Raw genomic sequence first — 21,568 nt, 5'->3', positions numbered from 1 at the left:
CACACACACACACACACACAGAATGTTGGCTGAACAGAGGCCAGTGCTGTTATCAGATATAAATGACCCTCTCCACCAGACTCCACTGCTCAGGTTACTCACAATCAATACACAGCAAATTACCAATACACACACACACACCCACACATACACACACACGCACACACACAAACATAAACATGTGCAAAGACAAAAACACGATGAAGAGATTCATCAGTTCATCATTAATCAGCTGCTTCTCTTCCTTCTCTTTGTCTGTTCTTCAAATGTTTGTCTCTTCTTCGTCTTCCTCCTTCCTTTCCTCTCCTCCTCTGTTATCTCTCCTCAGTTCCTCTGTCCTATCTCCTCCTCTCTCTGTCCCTCGTTCTGTTCTTACTCTATTCTTTTGACGGATGTTTGAACATTTGGACGACGTTTGGATGGACGTCTTGACAATTTTTTGACGGATGTTTGGACGTTTGGATGGACATTTGGATGTTTGGTTGGACGTTTGGACGATATTTGGACCTTTGGACGGACGTTTGGACGATGTTTGGACCTTTGGATGGACGTTTGGATGGACATTTGGATGTTTGGACGGACATTTGGACGAAGTTTGGACCTTTGGATGGATGTTTGGATGTTTGGACGGACGTTTGGACGATGTTTGGACCTTTGGACGATGTTTGGACCTTTTGATGGACGTTTGGACGATGTTTGGACCTTTGGATGGACGTTTGGACTATGTTTGGACCTTGGGATGGACGTTTGGACGATGTTTGGACGTTTGGACGATGTTTGGACCTTTGGACGATGTTTGGATGGATATTTAGCCGTTTGGACATTTGGATGGACATTTGGACGATGGATGGACATTTGGACGATGTTTGGACATTTGGATGGATGTTTGGACGTTTGGATGGACATTTGGATGTTTGGTTGGACGTTTGGACGATATTTGGACCTTTGGACGGACGTTTGGACGATGTTTGGACCTTTGGATGGACGTTTGGATGGACATTTGGATGTTTGGACGGACATTTGGACGAAGTTTGGACCTTTGGATGGACGTTTGGATGTTTGGACGGATATTTAGCCGTTTGGACATTTGGATGGACATTTGGACGATGGATGGACATTTGGACGATGTTTGGACCTTTGGATGGATGTTTGGACGGACGTTTGGACGATGTTTGGACCTTTGGATGGATGTTTGGATGGACATTTGGACGATGTTTGGACATTTGGACGATGTTTGGACCTTTGGATGGACGTTTGGACGATATTTGGACCTTTGGACAGACATTTTGATGGACGTTTGGACGATGTTTGGACCTTTGGATGGACGTTTGGACGATGTTTGGACCTTGGGATGGACGTTTGGACGATGTTTGGACGTTTGGACAATGTATGGACCTTTGGATGGATGTTTGGACGATGTTTGGACCTTTGGACGATGTTTGGATCGATATTTAGCCGTTTGGACGTTTGGATGGACATTTGAACAATGTTTGGACATTTGGACGATGTTTAGACATTTGGACGATGTTTAGACATTTGGATGGATGTTTGGACAGATTTTGGGACGTTTGAACAGATGGATGATGTTTGGACGGTTGTTTGAACAGATGTATGATAGACAGATGTTTGGACAGATGGACAGACAGATGTTTGGCTGTTTGCACAGATGGACAGACAGAACAGGGGAGCAGGTGTCATCTCGTGCACCGGTGGATCAGCGGTCGTGGACGTACCTGACATTTCCCGGTGCGAACGTCGTAAAGCGCCACTGAACCCTGACGAGCTCCGACCGCGATGCGATGACTGCGATCACAGTAACCCACCATGTAGAACCTGCAACACACACACACACACACACGGACTCAGAGTCGCCCTCAGGCAGAAACCTGTCACCTGTGAGTCGACCTCTGACCTTATGACATCAGTATAGACAGCCTGAGGTCAACTAGCATTAACTCCGCCCACAAATCTGCACCCACTGACCTTTGTGTGTGTGTGTGTGTGTGTGTGTGTGTGTGTGTGTGTGTGTGTGTGTGTGTGTGTGTGTGTGTGTGTGTGTGTGTGTGTGTTTACCTGCAGATGGCGGGGAAACACTCCTGCAGTCCTTTCTTCTTCACCAGAGAACCTTCGATACAGTACATGATGATGTCCATCACCTGGAGACACACACACACACACACACAGCGAGATTAGAAGATGAAATATTAACGTGTGCACACACGTGTGGAGGATCCTCGGTCATGAATGTTTTACCTCGACCAGCAGGTCGACCACGTCTCCGGGCATCTTCTCGATCAGGATGTCGATCACTCTCAGGATCTCGGTCTTGGCTCGGGCCAGAGTGGTGGTGTGAACGTTCTGCTGCGACTGAGAGTTAGCCTGCGCCATGTTGTAGCGATGAACCTGGACGACAATACGCGCACAATCACTGCAACTGCTTTATTAGGTACATCTCCACGTGGAGTTCTTCACTCTTTACTTAGCCCTGAGGGATTTAACAAATGATTATTAAAGTGTAGATTTTGGCTCTGAACTCTATTGATAATGTGTGTCTCGTCAAAGCTGCTTTTACACGACAGTTTTCGAGCCAAGAATCGAACCCACAACCTTTGAGTCGGAAGACAACTCACTGTACCACTGAGCTTCCATCGACCCAAAAGAGACTCACAAAAAAGTCATACTTTAGTATGTTGTCCAAAATTTGACAAAAGGGTCCAAAAAGAATTTGTTCAAAAATTTTACAACTTTGACAAAAAATTGAAAAAAGTAAAAAAAAAAAAAAACTTTATCCAAATCTTTACAAAAAAAATGTTTTACCAACATTTTAGAAAAAAAAGTTTTTCCAAAATTTTTCCCAAAATGTTACCAAATATTTTTTTTTCACAAAATGTTACAAAAAAATTTTTTTTCCCAAAGTTTTACAAAAACACATTTTTTTCAAAATTTTACAAAAAAATTGTTCCCAAACTTCTACAAAGAAAATATTTTTTCAAAATTTTACCCCAAAATTGTTTTCTTCTAAATTTTACAAAAAAAATTGTTCCCAAAATAAAAAAATAAAAAAACATGTTTTCCAAAATTTTACCAAAAAATGTTCCCCAATTTTTTTACAAAAAAGTAAAAAAAAAGTGGCGGTAAAAATGTGTGTGTGCGAGTCCCACCTCCCTGGCGATGGTGGTGATGAACGCAGGAGGGCGGGCCGTGGCGATGAGAGAGAGGGCGTGGCGAGCAGAGCGAGCGGAATCCGCCGGCGGGTTGAGAGGCAAACCCATGGTGACGCTGTGGAGAGAACGAGAGAGAAAACATACGACACGTCACAAGACGTTCAGTCTGGAAATCGTACTGTAGAAAGTACACATTTGTAGTTCTTTGACGTCCTTTCTGTACCTTTTTCAAAGTAAAAGCACTAAACCATGTCTCTTTTAAAAATAAGCTATTGCTATTATTATTGCTATTGTTCTACACTTGTATGTATGTATACATATACACACATATATATTATGCATATAAACACACACACATATTTATGTTTATATTTATATCTCTAGTTGTACATTGCTAGAGCTGGTGTTTATATTTTGTTATTTTCTTTTGTATGCTGTTAATGACAAAAAAATAAACATAAATAAAGACATTTTTAAAAAGTGGGAAATTTTGCCCGAGTGAGCGAGAGAGAGAGAGAGAGAGAGAGAGAGAGAGAGAGAGAGAGAGAGAGAGAGAGAGAGAGAGAGAGAGAGAGCTGGAGCATCACTAATATATGGAGTGAAGAGATTAGCAGGCAGCTTATAATGTCAAGGCCGAGTCAATGGGAGCCATTCACCAGACGACAGCATAATGGACTCCCACAATGCAACAAGAATTAGACACACACACACACCCCAACAGCTGGCCCCACACCCCTCTCTCTCTCTGTGTGTGTGTGTGTGTGCGAGGAGAGGGAGGCCGAGCGAGGCCACCTTGTTAACAAATGACTCTTGGGAGAGAGAGAGAGAGAGAGAGGGAAGGAGTGATGGGCGAGCTGCACGATTCATCTCCTCTGATTACGGATCACACCACGCCGGGTCCCGTAATTAATACCGCTAATATATTGGCAATATATCAGCGCTATTGAAATGTTTAATTTCATTTAGCGAGGCGGCTGTAATTGGAAACAGTCAGCGTGTTGATATAAGGCGGCAGCGGGGGGAGGAGGAGGAGGAGGAGGAGGAGGAGGAGGAGGAGGAGGAGGAGGAGGAGGGAGCTAATTGTGCCGAGAAGCACCGAGGTTAACGGCCGACATTTAGAACATGTAATGAAATCAGTGGGATTATCATTACACACACACACACACACACACACAGGGGCCAGTGACTCCATCAACGAATAACAGAAACCAAAAAAAAGTCTGTTGTTCTAATTTATTTCTGCTTTCTTTACATTGTATTAATTACATTTTTTTTTTAAAGTTTGGGCTTTTATTTTGGTAGGGTGGTTGCATGTTGTACTGTACAATAAAAGTGTTTATTGCTTTATCTCAACCTTTTTTAAACAGGAAACTCAAGTTTATGTTGTTTTGTAAACCCCGTCACTCTCCCGCACCAAACCCCATAGAGAAAAGCAGCGTTTTTAGCTCACACGGAAACAGGAAGTGCTGCTCTACTGCTGAGTCTTTTGGTAAAGTTATATCACTGAGGTACATTTAAATGAAGGATTTAACACACTGAAATGACAAAATAAGACATTTGAGGAGGCAGTAGATCAACAACTCCTGTTTGCTGTGACGTAAAATGGCTGATTTTCTCTATGGGGTTTGGTGCAGAAAGTGAGACACGTCAGTTTCTAGTTGGAAAAGGCTCTTTAATGTGAATTAAACCTGAACTATGACTTTAAGAGTCCAAACTGAACATTCCACGTAATAATTTTACACATATTTTGAATTTATGTATTTACAGAGGGGGTAAGGGTTTATTTAATCCATAAAATACTATTTAGTGCCCAATAAAACGCAATTAAAAGAATGGTTATAGCATAAGAAGATGTATATATACATATATATATATATATATATATATATATATATACACAAATGAAGGATTATTTTCAATTGAATAGTGCATAATATTTCAGTACATCATCAGTGACGCTACAGGCTGAGACGCTGACAGATGTAGTGACAGGCTGAGGCCAGCAGGGGTCACATGAGCAGCCACAGTCGCACGGCTTTAACTCGTATCTCGTAAAATATGAGAATTTCTTGTAAAAAAAAAAAATGTTGGGATAGAAAAAAAGAGAATGGAAAATAAAAATATATGCTTTTGTTTTGATAAAACGACAAGGAATTACCAAGTTATCGCATTTTGTCGTGCTGGAAAAATGACGTAAACGGCTAGCAAAAAATTGCCTGTATGTCCTTTAATTAGAAGCAGTGGTTTAAACTGTTTCACACAGAGAATAAATGAGCGTCTTTTTGTGACCTTTGACTGTGACACTTGTGTAAATCTCCACTCCAACATTAACCACTAGCTCATTGTGGTTGTATATAAAGGCAGCCGTGACCTTTGACCTCCTCACTGCTGCTGCTGCTGTCATCGTCTGTGGTCGAACATCACCTCCACCACCACCGTCAACGTGAAGTCAATATCTGTGCTATGCTAATGTCTGCTGACTGACACTGTGGTCGCTCTGCAGGCTCCGCCCCCTTCACACACACACACACACACACACACACACACATTAATCAGCAGATTCCTCTGGAGGAGGATTCTTATTTATGATGAACACGGCCGAGTTCTCTTTACGTAAACAGAGAGCATGAACGTATACGACATTAACACACACACACACACACACACACACACACACAGACACACACAGGGGACTCGCATGTCAAAGCAACGCAGACATTGTTACATCATCATAACGTCCTGAAATCAGGTTACAGCCGTGCTGCTGTAACTCAGTGTGTCAGCTCTACAATACATAAGTGTTTCACTGTGTGTGTGTGTGTGTGTGTGTGTGTGTGTGTGTGTGTGTGTGTGTGTGTGTGTGTGTGTGTGTGTGTGTGTCTCAGAGTTCCTGAGCAGAAAATGACAGTAACCGCCTCCTCTTGTCTTCACTCTCGACAGAAGCTCCGCCCCCCAAAACAAAAGAAGTCAAGGTTTATTTATTTTTTATTTTTTTAAACGTTGTTAACATGGTTTTGGTAACAAGTAAAGTTGTTATCTTAATCATCTTGTAACATAACCACAGTTTTCTTTTTACATAAGTTGCGTTTTTGTAACATTTTAAACATGTATTTGCAACATAAGTTATGTTTTTGTAACATTTAAACATGTATTTGTAACATAAGTTATGTTTTTGTAACATTTTAAACATGTATTTGTAACATAAGTTATGTTTTTGTAACATTTTTAACATGTATTTGTAACATAAGTTATGTTATAGTAACATTTAAACATGTATTTGTAACATAAGTTATGTTTTTGTAACATTTTAAATGTATTTGTAACATAAGTTATGTTTTTGTAACATTTTAAACGTATTTGTAACATAAATTATGTTTTTGTAACATTTAAACATGTATTTGTAACATAAGTTATGTTTTTGTCACATTTTACTTTGTATCTATAACATAATTGAAGTTTTTGTAATATTTTTAACATGTATTTGTAACACAAGTTATGTTTTTGTAACATTTAAACATGTATTTGAAGCAAAATTTAAGTTTTTGTAACATTTATAGCATGTATTTGTAACATATTACGTTTTTGTAACAAAATAAATTATGTTTTTTTTAACATTTAAAACATGTATTTGTAATATAAATTATGTTTTTGTAACATTTAAACATGTATTAATAACATAACTTGTGTTTTTGGAATCTTTTAATAAGTAATAAATTATGTTTTTTTTTAACATTTTTAACGTATTTGTAACAAATTATGTTTTTTGCAACTTTTAGTCACAAGTTATGTTTTTGTCACACTTTAACATGTTTTTGTAACATACATTCTGTGCACCAATGTGTCCTCACGCGTGTTCGTCTTCTCTAAGCTTATATAAATAAAGGTCGCGTACGCACAGAAAGTTTCTGTTCATGACTCTAACTTGGACACGTAAATCTGGAAAAGCCATAACGTGGGAATTTGTTGAATTCTTGGTAATTTATTTATATATTTACATTCAGACGACTGGTTATCAGGACGTGAAGAAGAATCTAACACATGAGATAAAAGGTGACACAAATGTGAGACGTGAGCTTTAATTGACTCTTTTCAGGATCTGACATCCAGTCAATAAACGTGTGTGTGTGTGTGTGTGTGTGTGTGTGTGTGTGTGTGTGTGCGTGCGTGGACTCACTTGGCCAGCTGCTTCTCAGCGTCAGCACACAGCTCCAACAGCCCCATGAGCACGGCCGACACGTCCATGTACGGCTCCCACACGGTGAAGCCTCGTCCGATCAGGTCGATGGCCGTGCGGCGGATGGTGCTGTGGGGGGGCAGCTTAGGGCTGGGGGGCTGCAGCAGCAGGAAGGTCAGGGCCTTACCTGGAAACACATGACACACACACACACACACACAGGTGGTACCATCAGAACCTGGGTTTGGACCTGAGACGAGTTCAGTGTCACTCAGTGGAGGTCGTTTTTTTTCAGCTTCTTAAATGTGAATATTTACTGTTTTTTGAGGAGCGGGACAATACCACTGTTTTGTGTCCGATAAAGTATCCGCCGATACCGATATAAGTACGACGAGTCACGTCAAAGACATCGTTCTCCAGCTGCGTCACAAATATCGTTCTCCCCAAAAAGAAAAAGAAATAAAGAGCCCAAACGTGACGATACAGTATATGCCACATAAATAAGATTTTCAGATCTGTGATTTTGACCGATATCGGACTGATACCGATATTTACGGATTTTTTCGCGCAAACCGTCGCATAGTTACGGTAATGCAAAGTAAAACTTGGTGTTAAATAGACGATAGAGAGATGAAAATAAGCCACGCCCATTACAGCAACATGGCAGCAATTTATATCCAATCCCGTGATTTTGACCGATATCGGACTGATACCGATATTTACCGATTAGCATCCCTAACACTATGATATAAAATATAAAAAAAACTTTTTTAAATGAAGCACACATTTAAGTCTAAGATGTGGCTAATACTAAAATGATGCTAACGCTTCAGTGGTCTCATTCTAGTTTCCACATAAATTCGTCACAAGGTTATTTTGGTGCTTTGATGTTAGCGTTATAGCTAGAGTGCTAACCGTCAGGCTAATCTAGCGCCGTGTATTTCATACATAAAGAAATACCACAGCAATACGTCAAAATACCACATTAGCATGTCAAACATTTTCAGTATCAGCCACACGCAAAGATTTTGACCGATATCGGACTGATACCGATATTTACCAATTCCCATCCAGTTTTGTTTTTTTTAAATAACATGTTTGACGTGCAACTTCTCAGCTTTTCAGAAACTGTTGGAATTTTTTTCCGATAGCACAAACCGCCGGGTATCTACGGTACTGCGATGAAAATAAGCCACGCCCATTACAGCAACGTGGCAGCAATTTATAACGTCGATATTTTCAATCTATTATTGTACAAGAATATATATTAGACTATATATACACACTCATGTTTTTAAATTAAGTTTAAAAAAATAGTGAAATAATAAGATTTGACTTGTGCTGGAAACACACACACACACACACACAAAGGATGTAGAGAGTCATATATATAGAGGGAGGAGGAGGAGGAGGAGGAGGAGGAGGTGACCTCAGAGCTGACCTGACATTTGAGCCAGTCTCTGTGGGGACGCACTGACCATCAAATCTCCAGAAAATGTCCCCCATTTCTCGATAACGCTCCCCCTCCCTCTTCCTCCTCCTCCTCCTCCTCCTCAGTCCAAACATATGTACCCACCCCCCCCCTGGCTGCGTCTCTGTCTCTGCAGCTTTTAGCAGAGTCAGATTAACATGTGATAATCTGGTTAAACAGAAAAACCAAACGCATCCTCATCGTCGTCCTATCACTTCCTGTGTCACTTCCTGTGTCACACGTTCACTGGTTTATTTATTTACGCAGAAAAATCAGGGGGGGGAAAATGCAACAGTTTGAGTTTATTAGACGTCAGAAACATCAATTACTAACAGATTAAAAAGACTAGGGGTTAGTTTGGGGCTGTAATTATGTAATTATGTAAAAAATATGAATTTACGAGCATTAAGGCTCAACTGCCGAGGTCTACTGAAGCTCAAGCATGATTACGTATTGTGCCTTTAAAGTTAAACCGGTTACAGAAGCAGAATTATATCATCGTTCTTATCTTCTGAACACACACACACAGACACACACCCCCACACACACACACACACACACGCGGATCAATAACGTTCAATTGACTTTAAATCTAAATGTTAAAGAGTCATTACGTGACATGTAACATGTCATTTAATCAAATGAAAATCAAATGCGTTCAAGTATTTATGATCCTGTGGTAGCTCTGAAGGTCCTCGTGTCTCCACAGACACACACACAGACACACACACACACACACACACACACACACACACACACACACACACACACACACACAATGTCATTATGTGGATCTGCTGCTATTTTATCATCACAAAAACCCAACTAACACACATTTATATGAACAATATAGTGGGTAGCTAACCGTGCTAGCATCGCCGTGTACGACCTTGTATGATATATATATATATACACACATATATATACACATATACACACATATATATACACATATATATATATACACACATATATAAACACATAAATATATATACACACACATATACATAAATATATATACACACACATATACATATACACATACACATATACATATATGTATACACACACATATATATATACACATACATGTATACACATGCATATATATATACACATATATATATGGGCGAAGACAGAGCACTAACCGCGTTAGCATCCCTGAGTTGCTTCGCTGTTAGCATGTTGTTAGCGGGCCGGTGACCTTTGACCCTCAGCCCATGATCAGCGTGGTGAGGGTATGTAAACATGGACACCAGGTCAGATCAATCATGTTTTCGGTTTGTTACATGCATCAATATATATAATATATTTGTGTATATAAATATATATATATATGCAAACAGCGGAGGATAAATATCAGCAGTGCTGTGACCTTTGACCCCTGACTAATCGTTATTACAAATCGCATAAAAGACACCGCACACAATCAATGATCAATTATCAACCGTTTGATTTTCCTCATTAAATATTCATGTTAACACACTGTAGCGTTAGTAAATGTTGTATAATTATTTATAACACAAACAAAAGGCTTAATTTTATAAATTCTCTGATTATAGTAGTTTTTTAGAAATTGTTGTTTTTCATAAAAATTCTCCCAAAAAATTGAATTGTTTTTAATAATCAAATATATAAATGTTTCTCTTTTACAATCATTTTATTTGATAAAATCACACAGTTTAATTATGATTAGTTCATATATTATTAGTTTATTCTATGATTGAAAACAGTGCGTGTGAATATTTGGTGTATTTAAAGGTTTTATATCATATTATTATACAAAATGAGTGTCTTTTTTTTTACGTTTTAAAGGTACTCTGAACTATATTTGTTAATTAAAGCTATTATACATTAGTTTTCTATGCTATTATTTATTAATTTTGTGTCATTAATGCGTGTCATGTACTAAAGACACTTTGATCTGTGTTTCTTGTATGAAAAGTACACAATTATCATGTAATTAACGCATTAACAGTTAAAGCTAATATCAAAACATAGCGCTGGGACTCTCCAGGTCCCGCGTGAGTTAATTAAATAACCATTGGTCAGCTGTGAAGTATTGATTTTGAATTTTAAAGTTATCAAAAGTATTTAATGAGCCACGATTTCACAAAAATGAGGCTTCAGAAATCGTCTATTTCAACTGCCGTGCTTAAGGTGGTCAAGTCAAAGGTCGCGTAAGTCAGAATTAAAGCATGCAGAGAACATAAACTGGGCTTCAGAAAAAAGGGGGTCACGAGGGTCAAAGGTCAAGACGGTTGATTGACAGCGACTCCGAGCGTGGGCGGACAGGAGTGGGCGCGCGCGTAACGAACCTTCGTCGGCGTAAATTTCTCCCCCCCCACCCCGCCGGACAATTAACGCCGGGCCGTTAACAAGCCGCGCTGTAATTGGCTGGATCGAGATTCAAATTTACGCCCCCCCTCCCCCCCTCTCTCCTGTGTGTGTGTGTGTGTGTGTGTGTGTGTGTGGACTCCATTTCTCAGCGGCGGACATCTTTGTTTAAAGGCCCGACGGAGCCCAAATGAACCAACAGCTATTGACAAAGCATCAGTCGGCGATAATGAGCTGTTAGTTAGAGCAGTAAACACGTCACATTAACACACACACACACACACACACAAACACAGGGTGATTAAGGCTGAGGAGGAGGAGGAGGAGGAAGAGGAGGAGGAGGAGGAGAAACTGAGGCTGTGAAACAATGACAGATTGGTGACGTCTAATTTTTTACCAGGCTAGGTCGACCGCTAACAGGCTCACTACTTCCTCTACTCCATCCTTTCCTACTCCCTCTCTTTCTCAATGTGTGTGTGTGTGTGTGTGTGTGTGTGTGTGTGTGTGTGTGTGTGTGTGTGTGTGTGTGTGTGTGTGTGTATGTGTGCGTGCGTGTGTGTGTGTGTGTGTGTGTGTGAGAGCTTAAATGAATGTTGAAGGTAAATCAATATTGGGGACTTGGTTAGTGGATGAGAGCAGGATCAGACTGGCTGCAAAGAGAGAAGGAAATTACAAAAACAGGGCGAGCGAGAGCCAGCATGTGAGCGGAGGACGCTAGGTTTTCTGTGTTTGCACGATAAATAAAAAATGTTTATTATACGCTATATAGTCGTGTTTTCGGAGTGAAAGAACAAAGTGTTTGGTGAATAATCACAGAGTTCGTTGAGAAATTCTGTCAAAGGCTAACTGGCAACCGGCTATGTTGACCACTGTACCATTTAGCATGTTTTTGGCTAACTAGCTTAGATTAGATTTGACTTTATCGATCCCACACTGGGGAAATTCACAAGTACTACACTATATTATAAAATAATCAATATAAATTATACATAAAATAAAAATAAAAAGCTAGAACCAAACATATAAGTCTACGATATAGCTAATACTAAAATGTAGTGCTGTGCAATAAGTTAACGCGCATTAAAGCATGACACGTATCCATGACGACTGACCGGACTTGCGTGGCGTCATATTTACGTGCCGCGCAGGCACCTTTTACCAGTGAGCTCCGTTAGCTGCATTAGCTCCTTTTGGCGCCATTAGCGTGCCGTTAATGTTGACCCCGTTAAACACTGTTGACGCGTTAACGTTTGACAGCACTACTAAAATGTTTAAGATGCTAACGCTCATTGAAAATGTTATTCTGCCAACTGGTTCCAGGTTCCAAAGAACTTCTTCACAAGTGGGGTTATTTTGGTGGTTCGATGCTAGCGTTATAGCTAGCGTTTGCTAACTGGCAGGCTGATCTAGTGCCATGTATTTCATACATAAATAAATACCACAGCAACACATCACAAGACAACATCAGCATGTGAAACATTTCAGTATCGGCCGCATCGTTTTTTGGTATTAGCTTGCTAACTGGTAAAATGCTACTTAGCCAAAATCAAGCTAAAAAGAACAACAGGCAGTAAGGACAGTTTGCTAATTGTTAGTTGACGGACATTTCATATATAAATATATATATACTGTATATATATATACTGTATATATATGTACATACATCCGGAGAGTGTTCTTAGAATCTGGAATTGTTCGGTTTAAGCTAACAGTACTTTTGCAAATGATACATTTTAAATGTAGGCTAACAAGCACAGCTAACTCCCTCACAGATAAAAGGTCCACACCTCTTGTTTTTAAAAACACCAGTGTGCATTGAACAGGCCTCAGAAGATGTGTACTTCCAAAGGTATTTTGACAGCTTCCTGTCCCGCGACGGCGTCCTGTCCGTCCACATCCTCTCGTCCCTCTGTCATCACCCGTCCCCCCACCCACCCCTCCTCCGTCCTGAGGCTCAATCTCCTGCCTCCGTCTCCCCTACATTTCCCTCCTCGCGATATGAAAACATCAATCTATACTCTGCTGTATAGACTACTGTACCCTCCCCTCTCTCCGGGTGGACAGCTCTCATTCATCACACGCTGCTGCTGTATGCCAACAACACCGATCCATCTTTCAATTTCATAATAGCAAGACGAGAGTGGGGAGGGAGGGTGGAGAGTTAGAGAGTGGGGGGGGGGGGGGGGGGGCAGAAAAACAACAAACTGTATGAGAGTAGACAAAAGAGAGCACAACAAAAAATATGAGAAAAGGTAAAAATAAAATAATCAGTGACGAACAGGAGAAGATGAAGTAGAAGAAGTCCTGCACCACTTCAGACTACAAAGGAGGAAATCCAGCAGCTCTTTTTATTTCTGCTATGTTTGAGACAGTTTGTCAACAATAACACGTCAAGATTTGTGCGAGAATAGACTGCAAAGTCGGTCATTACTCTGGTATCCCCCGAGGGAAGGGTGCAAGAATGGACAACCTGACGTACGGACAACTTGACGTACGAACATCCTGGCGTACGGACATCCTGGCGTACGGGCAACCTGGCGTAAGGGCAACCTGGCGTAAGGGCAACCTGACGTACGGACATCTTGGCATACGGACAACCTGGCGTACGGACAACCTGACGTACGGACAACCTGACGTAAGGACATCCTGACGTACGGACATGCTGACGTACGGACATCCTGACATACGGACATCCTGGCGTACGGACATCCTGGCGTACGGACAACCTGGCGTACGGACAACCTGGCGTACGGACAACCTGACGTACGGACAACCTGACGTACGGACATCCTGACGTACGGACATCCTGACGTACGGACATCCTGACGTACGGACATCCTGGCGTACGGACATCCTGGCGTACGGACAACCTGGCGTACGGACAACCTGGCGTACGGACATCCTGATGTACGGGCAACCTGACGTACGGACATCGTGGTGTACGGACATCCTGGCGTACGGACAACCCGGCGTACGGACGACCCGGCGTACGGACAACCCGGCGTACGGACAACCAGGCGTACGGACAACCTGACATACGGGCAACCCGGCGTACGGGCAACCAGGCGTACGGACAACCTGACGTACGGGCAACCTGGCGTACGGGCAACCCGGCGTACGGACAACCCGGCGTACGGACATCCCGGCGTACGGACATCCCGACGTACGGACAGGAAAAACACCTGCTTCACTCCGGAATTTTCAAAATCCAATATCCCAAAGTACGGCTACCAAAATAAAGGCTTGGATACTTGAATACTTGACTTTTAAAGATTATAAATCAAAGAAAGTTTAAGGGGATCCATTAAATCTTAAGTATGAGTTTTTCCTCTGATGACACAGGGGTCAGGTTGGTGTGTGTTTGTGTTTGTGTGTGTGTGTTGTGAGTCCACACAGGTGAGCCTGGACCTGCTGTGTACCAGTCCAGCTAAGCAGTAACATGCTCCACGGCCTATCAGTGAGTGAACAGGCTCTGTCGCCGGGCGGATGCCCCCAGAGGCGGCCAATCAGGGCTCGGGAGCAGCAGGACGGAAGAACAGCTCTGCTTAGTGCAGGTTTGATGCCCACCAAGGTCCAACGCTGTAGGCACACTGTGGTGCCACAGTGTGTGAGTGTGCGTGTGTGTGTGTCTGTGTGTGTGCGCATGTGTGTGTGTGTCAGGGCCAAGCTCCTTAAGGTGTCAAGCTTGGCGGATGAAAATCAATTCCATCTCTCGCCCTCAGCTCAAATCCAGCGCTGAACTTTATACTTTTGTCTGACTTGGAGTTGAGAATTTTCAAGGAGCAAGGGTCAGGTTCTGAGAGAGCATTACAGCGTCTATTTTGTAGTTTGTGATAAAAGTAAGCGAATGAAACTGGGAGTTAAAGCAGGAAATGAGTGGATATTTAACCAGATTTCAGGAACAATAATCTGTAAAAAAAACAGTGACGCATTTTGAGTTTTCATGGTTTTTAGGTTTAGATTACGTGGAGCTAACTAACGTTAACAGGTCACTGATGATATAAAATGTTACATTGTTTTTATCATCGTCCACCATTATCGTCTTCTTCAGACTGTCGACTTCCATTTACGATGCAGAAATTCCTGCGATAAAGTGTGCAAAACGACAATTTCATCGCGATAAATTAGCGCAAAAATTGTGAATTTTCCATTATCGCGATAACGGTAAATGGGCGGAAATTGTTCGTAGATTCTGACCTAACGGCGATATTCGCTAAACCTAGTTATTATCAAACACTGGGCCGGGACCCGCAGATGGGATCCTGGGCCCCCAAACTAATTAGCTAACTTACTTACGATGTATCTGTATAAGTATATATATTTAAAAAATTTATTTAATGTACCAAGAATCTCTTGGAAATAAGTCATTTACCAATTAAAAATGATTAGCTTAGCTACACAGTCGCTACATGACGCACAAATTACGCAAAATTATATTGATTTTGGGGCTCAATTGTTTGCCGTCTTTAACCCTTCTGTTAGCATAACTCCCATCACCGTTTGCGATATCCGGAAAATTTTAAAAAAGACTACCGGAAAGCAGAGAAATACAGCTTTGTGCTTAAATACTTGTCAATACGGTAGCCCTCGGGAACTTCCCGCGGAAAGACGAGATTCAACGGCGCGTCACACGTTTGTGACGTTAGCTTCTCAGTAGCGTAATTCTTAAACGGTTGAATAATAACTGCCAGATAGTGAGAAAGTGAAAGTTATCTTGGGTAAAACGGGGAAGAGGAACTCACTCATTGGACATTTCTACAGCCATAAAACCAAAATAGATCCAGGCGGCTGAGAGGGTTCTTTAAAGCGGAACTAGACCGGAAGTTCCTATTATCGCTGTTTTTTTTGGTGTGTATCTGCGTCATTACCTTGTTTATGAAGCCTGACGGTTCGAAACAAACAGTTCAGCCATTGCTGAGAACGTTGTGTTTTATTGTAATCTCGGGGCTCAACGAGATCACTGAAAATCCCGTAATAGTTACGTAAGCAGCGGTTCTCCTGAACAACCGATCGTCCTGCTCCGGGCACTAGTCCGGGCACATCCGGTTGCGTACATTGAACCGCAGAAGAAGAATAACGTCCATTGTGGAGGTGTTCACGAGCGACAGTGTCTTCTGACTCTGGGTCTGACTCCGGTTTAAAGTCATAAAAGGGACTGCGGCGGGGAGTCGTGACGAAGCTATTTTTAAACACTGTTAAAACAATGTTTTGATAATGAGGAGCAGTGCATCCACCGTTCCAGAGGGGGGCGCTGCGCTTCTGAGAACGGATGTGCTGGATAGTACTGGCCAATCACAAGACTCTGTCTTCTGGGGGTGAAAGTTCACTCTGAAACATCGCGGCTGAAAAACACTGTCAGAAAAGACAATTTCTATCGGCTAATTTACAGAAACTAGGAGGTTTTTGACCATAAAAACAAGTTAATATATGTAAGTAGACCTCCATAACTAACATATATGTGCAACAGGACCACTCTATGTGACCTTTAAAAAAGTGGCTTCATGTACAGAAAGTTTTTCGGACATAGATTTTCTTTAGCGGAGACTTAGCCGACGTCATTTTCTAAAGAGGACTGAACAAGGCCCGGTCAAGAGGTCAGAGGTCATCGGCGTTATGAGGGACCTTAAAATGTCAATAACAATCTGTCCGAAACAAAAGGTGACGATTCAAAGGAGAGCCGAGAGAGTCCGAAACCCCAAAGCCCGGAGAGCAGCCGGGGTTTTTCCTCAGGAGTCTGGAGAGAACGACGACGGCTCAGTGCGGAGTCGAGCACTGGAGCAGGAAAATTAAAAGGTGAAACAAGATTATAGAAAAATAAAAGGGGGGGGGCAACAAAGAGAGGGAAAAAAATCAATAACAATATCAGCTCCACACCGGCGACCGGTGCGCGTTCCACGAGCGCCGACTTTCACCGAGCTCCTCGCAAAGAGCACGGAGTCGACGCTTTAATGACATATAACCAAAATGTCAAATATGTTTGCGAAAAACATAGAAATAGAAACACAAGGAAGTCGAGGTGTTAAAGGGCTCGAGAGAGAGGGTCGAGCCGGTTTAGTCCAAAACAAAGTGAAGATACTGCACCTGCATTCTCCAGAATGTCCACCAGGGGGTAAATGAACGAGAAAATTAGCTCGTACTATTCGCGATTTTAAACATCTTCCAGAAGGATTCATGATCTCAGTCAGCAACGCTACCTTCAACTCTTGAACTTAAGTCGTTATAACTAGGAAATTACGAGAAAGCGCGGAAAATAAGGATGTTCGGAAACTATTCCGAACTCTGTACGACCAAAATTTTGAGTAATATGTACTAACTTACTATCTATCCACCGAAAAACAAACTTACGGAGATTTGACGGGAGGAGCTGTCAGGAGAAGTTCTGGACAATGTCCCGAGCAACGTTTTTGGACATTTCGTAGTTTTTGGACATTTCGTAGTTTAGCAGTGGGCGACTGGGCTAGCTCGAGTTGAGTTGAAGACGTTTCACACTCTCGTCCAAGAGGCTTCAGGTATTTTACCAGGTATTTTACCAGGTATTTTATTTTGAGTTATATTTAGTAACTTTCCAACAATCCACCAAAAAAACAAACTTACGGAGATTTGACGGGAGGAGCCGTCAGGAGGTTCTGGACAATGTCCTGGCCAACGTTTTTGGACATTTTGTAGTTTTTGGACATTTTGTAGTTTTTGGACATTTCGTAGTTTAGCAGTGGGCGACTGGGCTAGCTCGAGTTGAGTTGAAGACGTTTCACCCTCTCGTCCAAGAGGCTTCAGGTATTTTACCAGGTATTTTACCAGATATATTACCAGGTATATTACCAGGTATATTACCAGGTATATTACCAGGTATTTAACCTTGTTCTAGGCTGATACTGGTCTAGAGAGTTTCAGGTTATTGGTATCACCTGAGACAAGGCGATGTGAACGGGTCAATACCCGATACCCGTTTTCCATACTTTGAAGGTTTAATCCCCAACATTTCTTCAGTTTAATCTTCAATCTCATGAGGAACATTACATTTTTCCAAACCCAAATAACTGTGTTTCAGCCTCTCCAATATTTTTTGAACTTAGACTTACATGTGTGCCTGGCCAGCGAGTAGTTGGACGATCCTCCGCTGGTCAGGCCGAAGCCCTCGGGCGCCTGCCCGCCGCCGCGCGCCCGCGTCAGACCCTTGGGCGGCTCGATCTCGGCGCCGAACTCGGCCCCGATGACGCCCAGCAGCACGATGGCGGTGGCCTGCTTGCGGCGCTCCTCGTAGGAGTTGGAGATCTTCTTGGCGTTGGGCGGGAGATTGGACAGACAACCTGGAAACAGAGACGGAGAGGAGATATTAGCCTATTAGTCTGGTTAGGAAGCAGATATAGCGGTATCGGTCAATATCAGTATCGGTCAATATCAGTATTGGTCCGATATTGGTCAAATTATTTGTGACACAGTAGGAGAATGATGTCTTTGCACAAATGTGTCGTTAAAGGCTTCATACATTCATAAATGGTCTAAATGACAGTAGATAGTTGAGTTTTTGATTATCGGTATCAGTATCATCTCATCCCTAGACTAAAGTGTGTGTGTGTGTGTGTGTGGGACACGCTCCCAGAGTCTCAAAAGATTAGAAACCTCATTTTAACAATGAACTGCTTTTGTCTAGAAAGACATTTTCCTGCGAGGTGACAGGAGTTCAGACACTTTTATTTTGAAAGCTTCTGTAGATAGTGTGTGTGTGTGGGTGTGTGTGTGTGTGTGTATCTTTTCCATGTCTCTTCACAGTGAAAGGTGGTTAAGAGAAAACAGCAGGCGTGAGTCTCCAGTGAGCTGATAACAACTGAACAGGCACACGTCCATTGTCCTGGTATTAACACACACACACACACACACGCAGGCACATGTCTTATTGTCCAGCTTAAGGCCTTTAGTCACAGAGCAGTCCGTGTGTGTGTGTGTGTGTGTGTGTGTGTCCCTTCATTCAACCCCAAAATAACCTCTTTTGAGTGTGTGTGTGTACAAGAGTGAACACAGTGGGGAGGTACAGCAGCTCAGAGGGGGACACGCATGTGTGTGTGTGTGTGTGTGTGTGTGTGTGTGTGTGTGTGTGTGTGTAATAGCAGAAAGAGGGCGGAGCTCCGTCCTCACCTTGGATCAAAGCAGTGTGTTCTTGTGTGTTTTTGTTTTTTCTCCTTTCTCTGTCATAAACACTGACCTTGTCAGGACCAGTGAGTCCTCATAGAGACCAGAACCTGGTCCTAATGAGGCAGAATCTCATTTATGAGGAACAGGTTTACAGCTGTGGTGAAGGTTAAAGTCAGGGTGTTTGTGCTCGGAGCTGAAAAAATTGATAATTTTTCAAAATAAAACATCATCGGCAAATTGCAAAAACTCATACTCTGTAAATATGTCTTTGTTATGAATTAATGTCCATATAAGGACAATAAAATACAATATTATTCTCATTTTAATTTGAATTGAACAGATTTAAATGGATTAGTGTGCAGATCTGTGACAATCAAGAGAATTATTATTATCTAAAATGATATTCTGACAAATATTGTTCAGATCCTAGTTTGGATTATGATAAATTATATTGTATTTATTACTGGGACAATGTAAATCCCCATGTTGTGGGTTAAACATAAAATAAAAAGTGTATATATATATACATATATATATATATATGTATATATATATGTGTGTTATCAAAAATAAAATAGTGTATTATAACTCTGTGAAGTCTGATAAAGGTTCAAATACATCTCAGGGGTAAGTTTTACATTATGAGAAAATAGTAATATTTCTATATTTGTAGATTCTTTCCTGAGTCTCCTCCTCCTGCACCTCCTCCTCCTCCTCCTCCTCCTCCTCCTCCTCCTCCTCCTGCTGCACCTCCTCCATATTTCCATACTATATCCTGGCGCTCTTTATAATGAGATTGCTAAAGGCCAGCTGTCATTTGGAAGAAGGCCCGGCGGCCGGCTCTGATAAATGGATTACAGACAGGCATCCATACCTCGGGCCAGACTGGGCCAGTAGATAACAGCATTAGAGATAGAGACTCCAGAGAAGAATGACTAAAAAGTTAGGATTTACAGAGACGGGGAGGAGGAGGGAGGGGGGGGGGGGAGGAGGAGAGGAAGACGGACGGATGGACAGATGGACGGGAGGAAGAGATCTGCAGGGACAAATAAAAAACTGCTTCAACAGAGTCAAGAATCAAGTGATGGGACGTCCTCCACACACCTGATGGGGTCAGAGTGACCCGCTGCTCTGTGATTGGTCAGGACTAACTCATAAAAATAAGCTCGAGTCAACAATATCTAAAGACAACAATCCCTACTTAGTGGAAATTTAAGTTTACGTTGGTTTTTAAACCGTTTTCCTCTCCCCACACCAAACCCCATAGAGAAAATAGGCGTTTTTATCAGGCAGCGACACAGAAGCTACTGGTCGATTTGTGCCTCATTTGGTACATTTATGCAAATAAGGTGAGTCAGAATGAAGGACTTTAAATGCCCAATTGACAAAATATCACATTTAAAGTTATTTGACGGAGGCGGGAGTGGATCGACAACTGCTGTGAGCTGTCACGTCAAAATTGATGATTTTCTCAATGGGGTTTGGTGCGAGAGAGTGAGTGAGTTCAAAATGAAAATAAATAAAATAATAATAATAAAAAAAAGCTGAAAATAAGCTGTGTGTGTGTTTAAGATTTATATGTGTGTGTGTGTGTGTGTGTGTGTGTGTGTGTGTGTGTGTGTGTGTGTGTGTGTGTGTGTGTGTGTGTGTGTGTGTGTGTGTGTGTGTGTGTGTGTGTGTGTTCTTGTACTTGCAGCATACCGAGGACCAAAAGAGAAATTCAAATTTTGGACGAAATAGTATAGTATGACTATTTTGTCAAATTTTGGACAAAATTTTTTTTTTCAAAATTTAATTCAACTTTTGGATGACATAGTATAGTATGACGTTTTAGTCAAATTTTGGACCAAAAATTTGGGGTCAAATTTTTTTTTCAAATTTTGGACGACATAGTATAGTATGACGCTTTGGTCCAATTTTGGGTCCAATTTTTTTTGTCAAATTTTGGACCAAATTTTTTTTCAACTTTTGGACGACATAGTATAGTATGACATTTTTGTAAAATTTCGGGTCCAATTTCTTTTGTAAAAATTTGGACCAAATCTTTTTTTTTCAAAATTTAATTAAACTTTTGGATGACATAGTATAGTATGATGTTTTTGTAAAATACTGGACCAAAAATTAAAAATTAAAATAAAATAATCTAAAAAGTTTTCAAGCCCTTTTTGCTCTGGGGCTCCACCTGCAGACATTTTATGGTACTGCAACCAGTAGTTCTTTGTAGATGTCGTTCATGAAGTAGATATTTGTAATTGTGTTGATTTATAAAGTGGAAATGCTGGTCCTCAGTAT

At 41.4% G+C, this 21,568-nt stretch overlaps 1 protein-coding gene across 1 annotated transcript in view; it reads right to left on the bottom strand.

Moving 5' to 3' along the window:
* Positions 1-21,568, bottom strand: part of wdr7 (WD repeat domain 7) — an 83,820-nt gene that overhangs the window by 9,947 nt on the left and 52,305 nt on the right. The window contains exons 24-29 of the mRNA XM_083892827.1: positions 18,226-18,453; positions 7,339-7,525; positions 3,162-3,279; positions 2,254-2,403; positions 2,074-2,156; positions 1,734-1,833 (exon numbers count right to left, since the gene is read on the bottom strand). Of these exons, the coding sequence (XP_083748953.1) occupies positions 1,734-1,833; positions 2,074-2,156; positions 2,254-2,403; positions 3,162-3,279; positions 7,339-7,525; positions 18,226-18,453 (866 nt within the window). The remainder of the gene's footprint in view (positions 1-1,733; positions 1,834-2,073; positions 2,157-2,253; positions 2,404-3,161; positions 3,280-7,338; positions 7,526-18,225; positions 18,454-21,568) is intronic.

The sequence above is a fragment of the Microchirus variegatus genome, assembly GCF_963457635.1.
Source record: "Microchirus variegatus genome assembly, chromosome: 1".
Classification (NCBI taxonomy): Eukaryota; Metazoa; Chordata; class Actinopteri; order Pleuronectiformes; family Soleidae; genus Microchirus; species Microchirus variegatus.
Note: the sequence above shows the minus strand (reverse complement) of the source record. Positions and strands in the feature narration are given on the sequence as shown.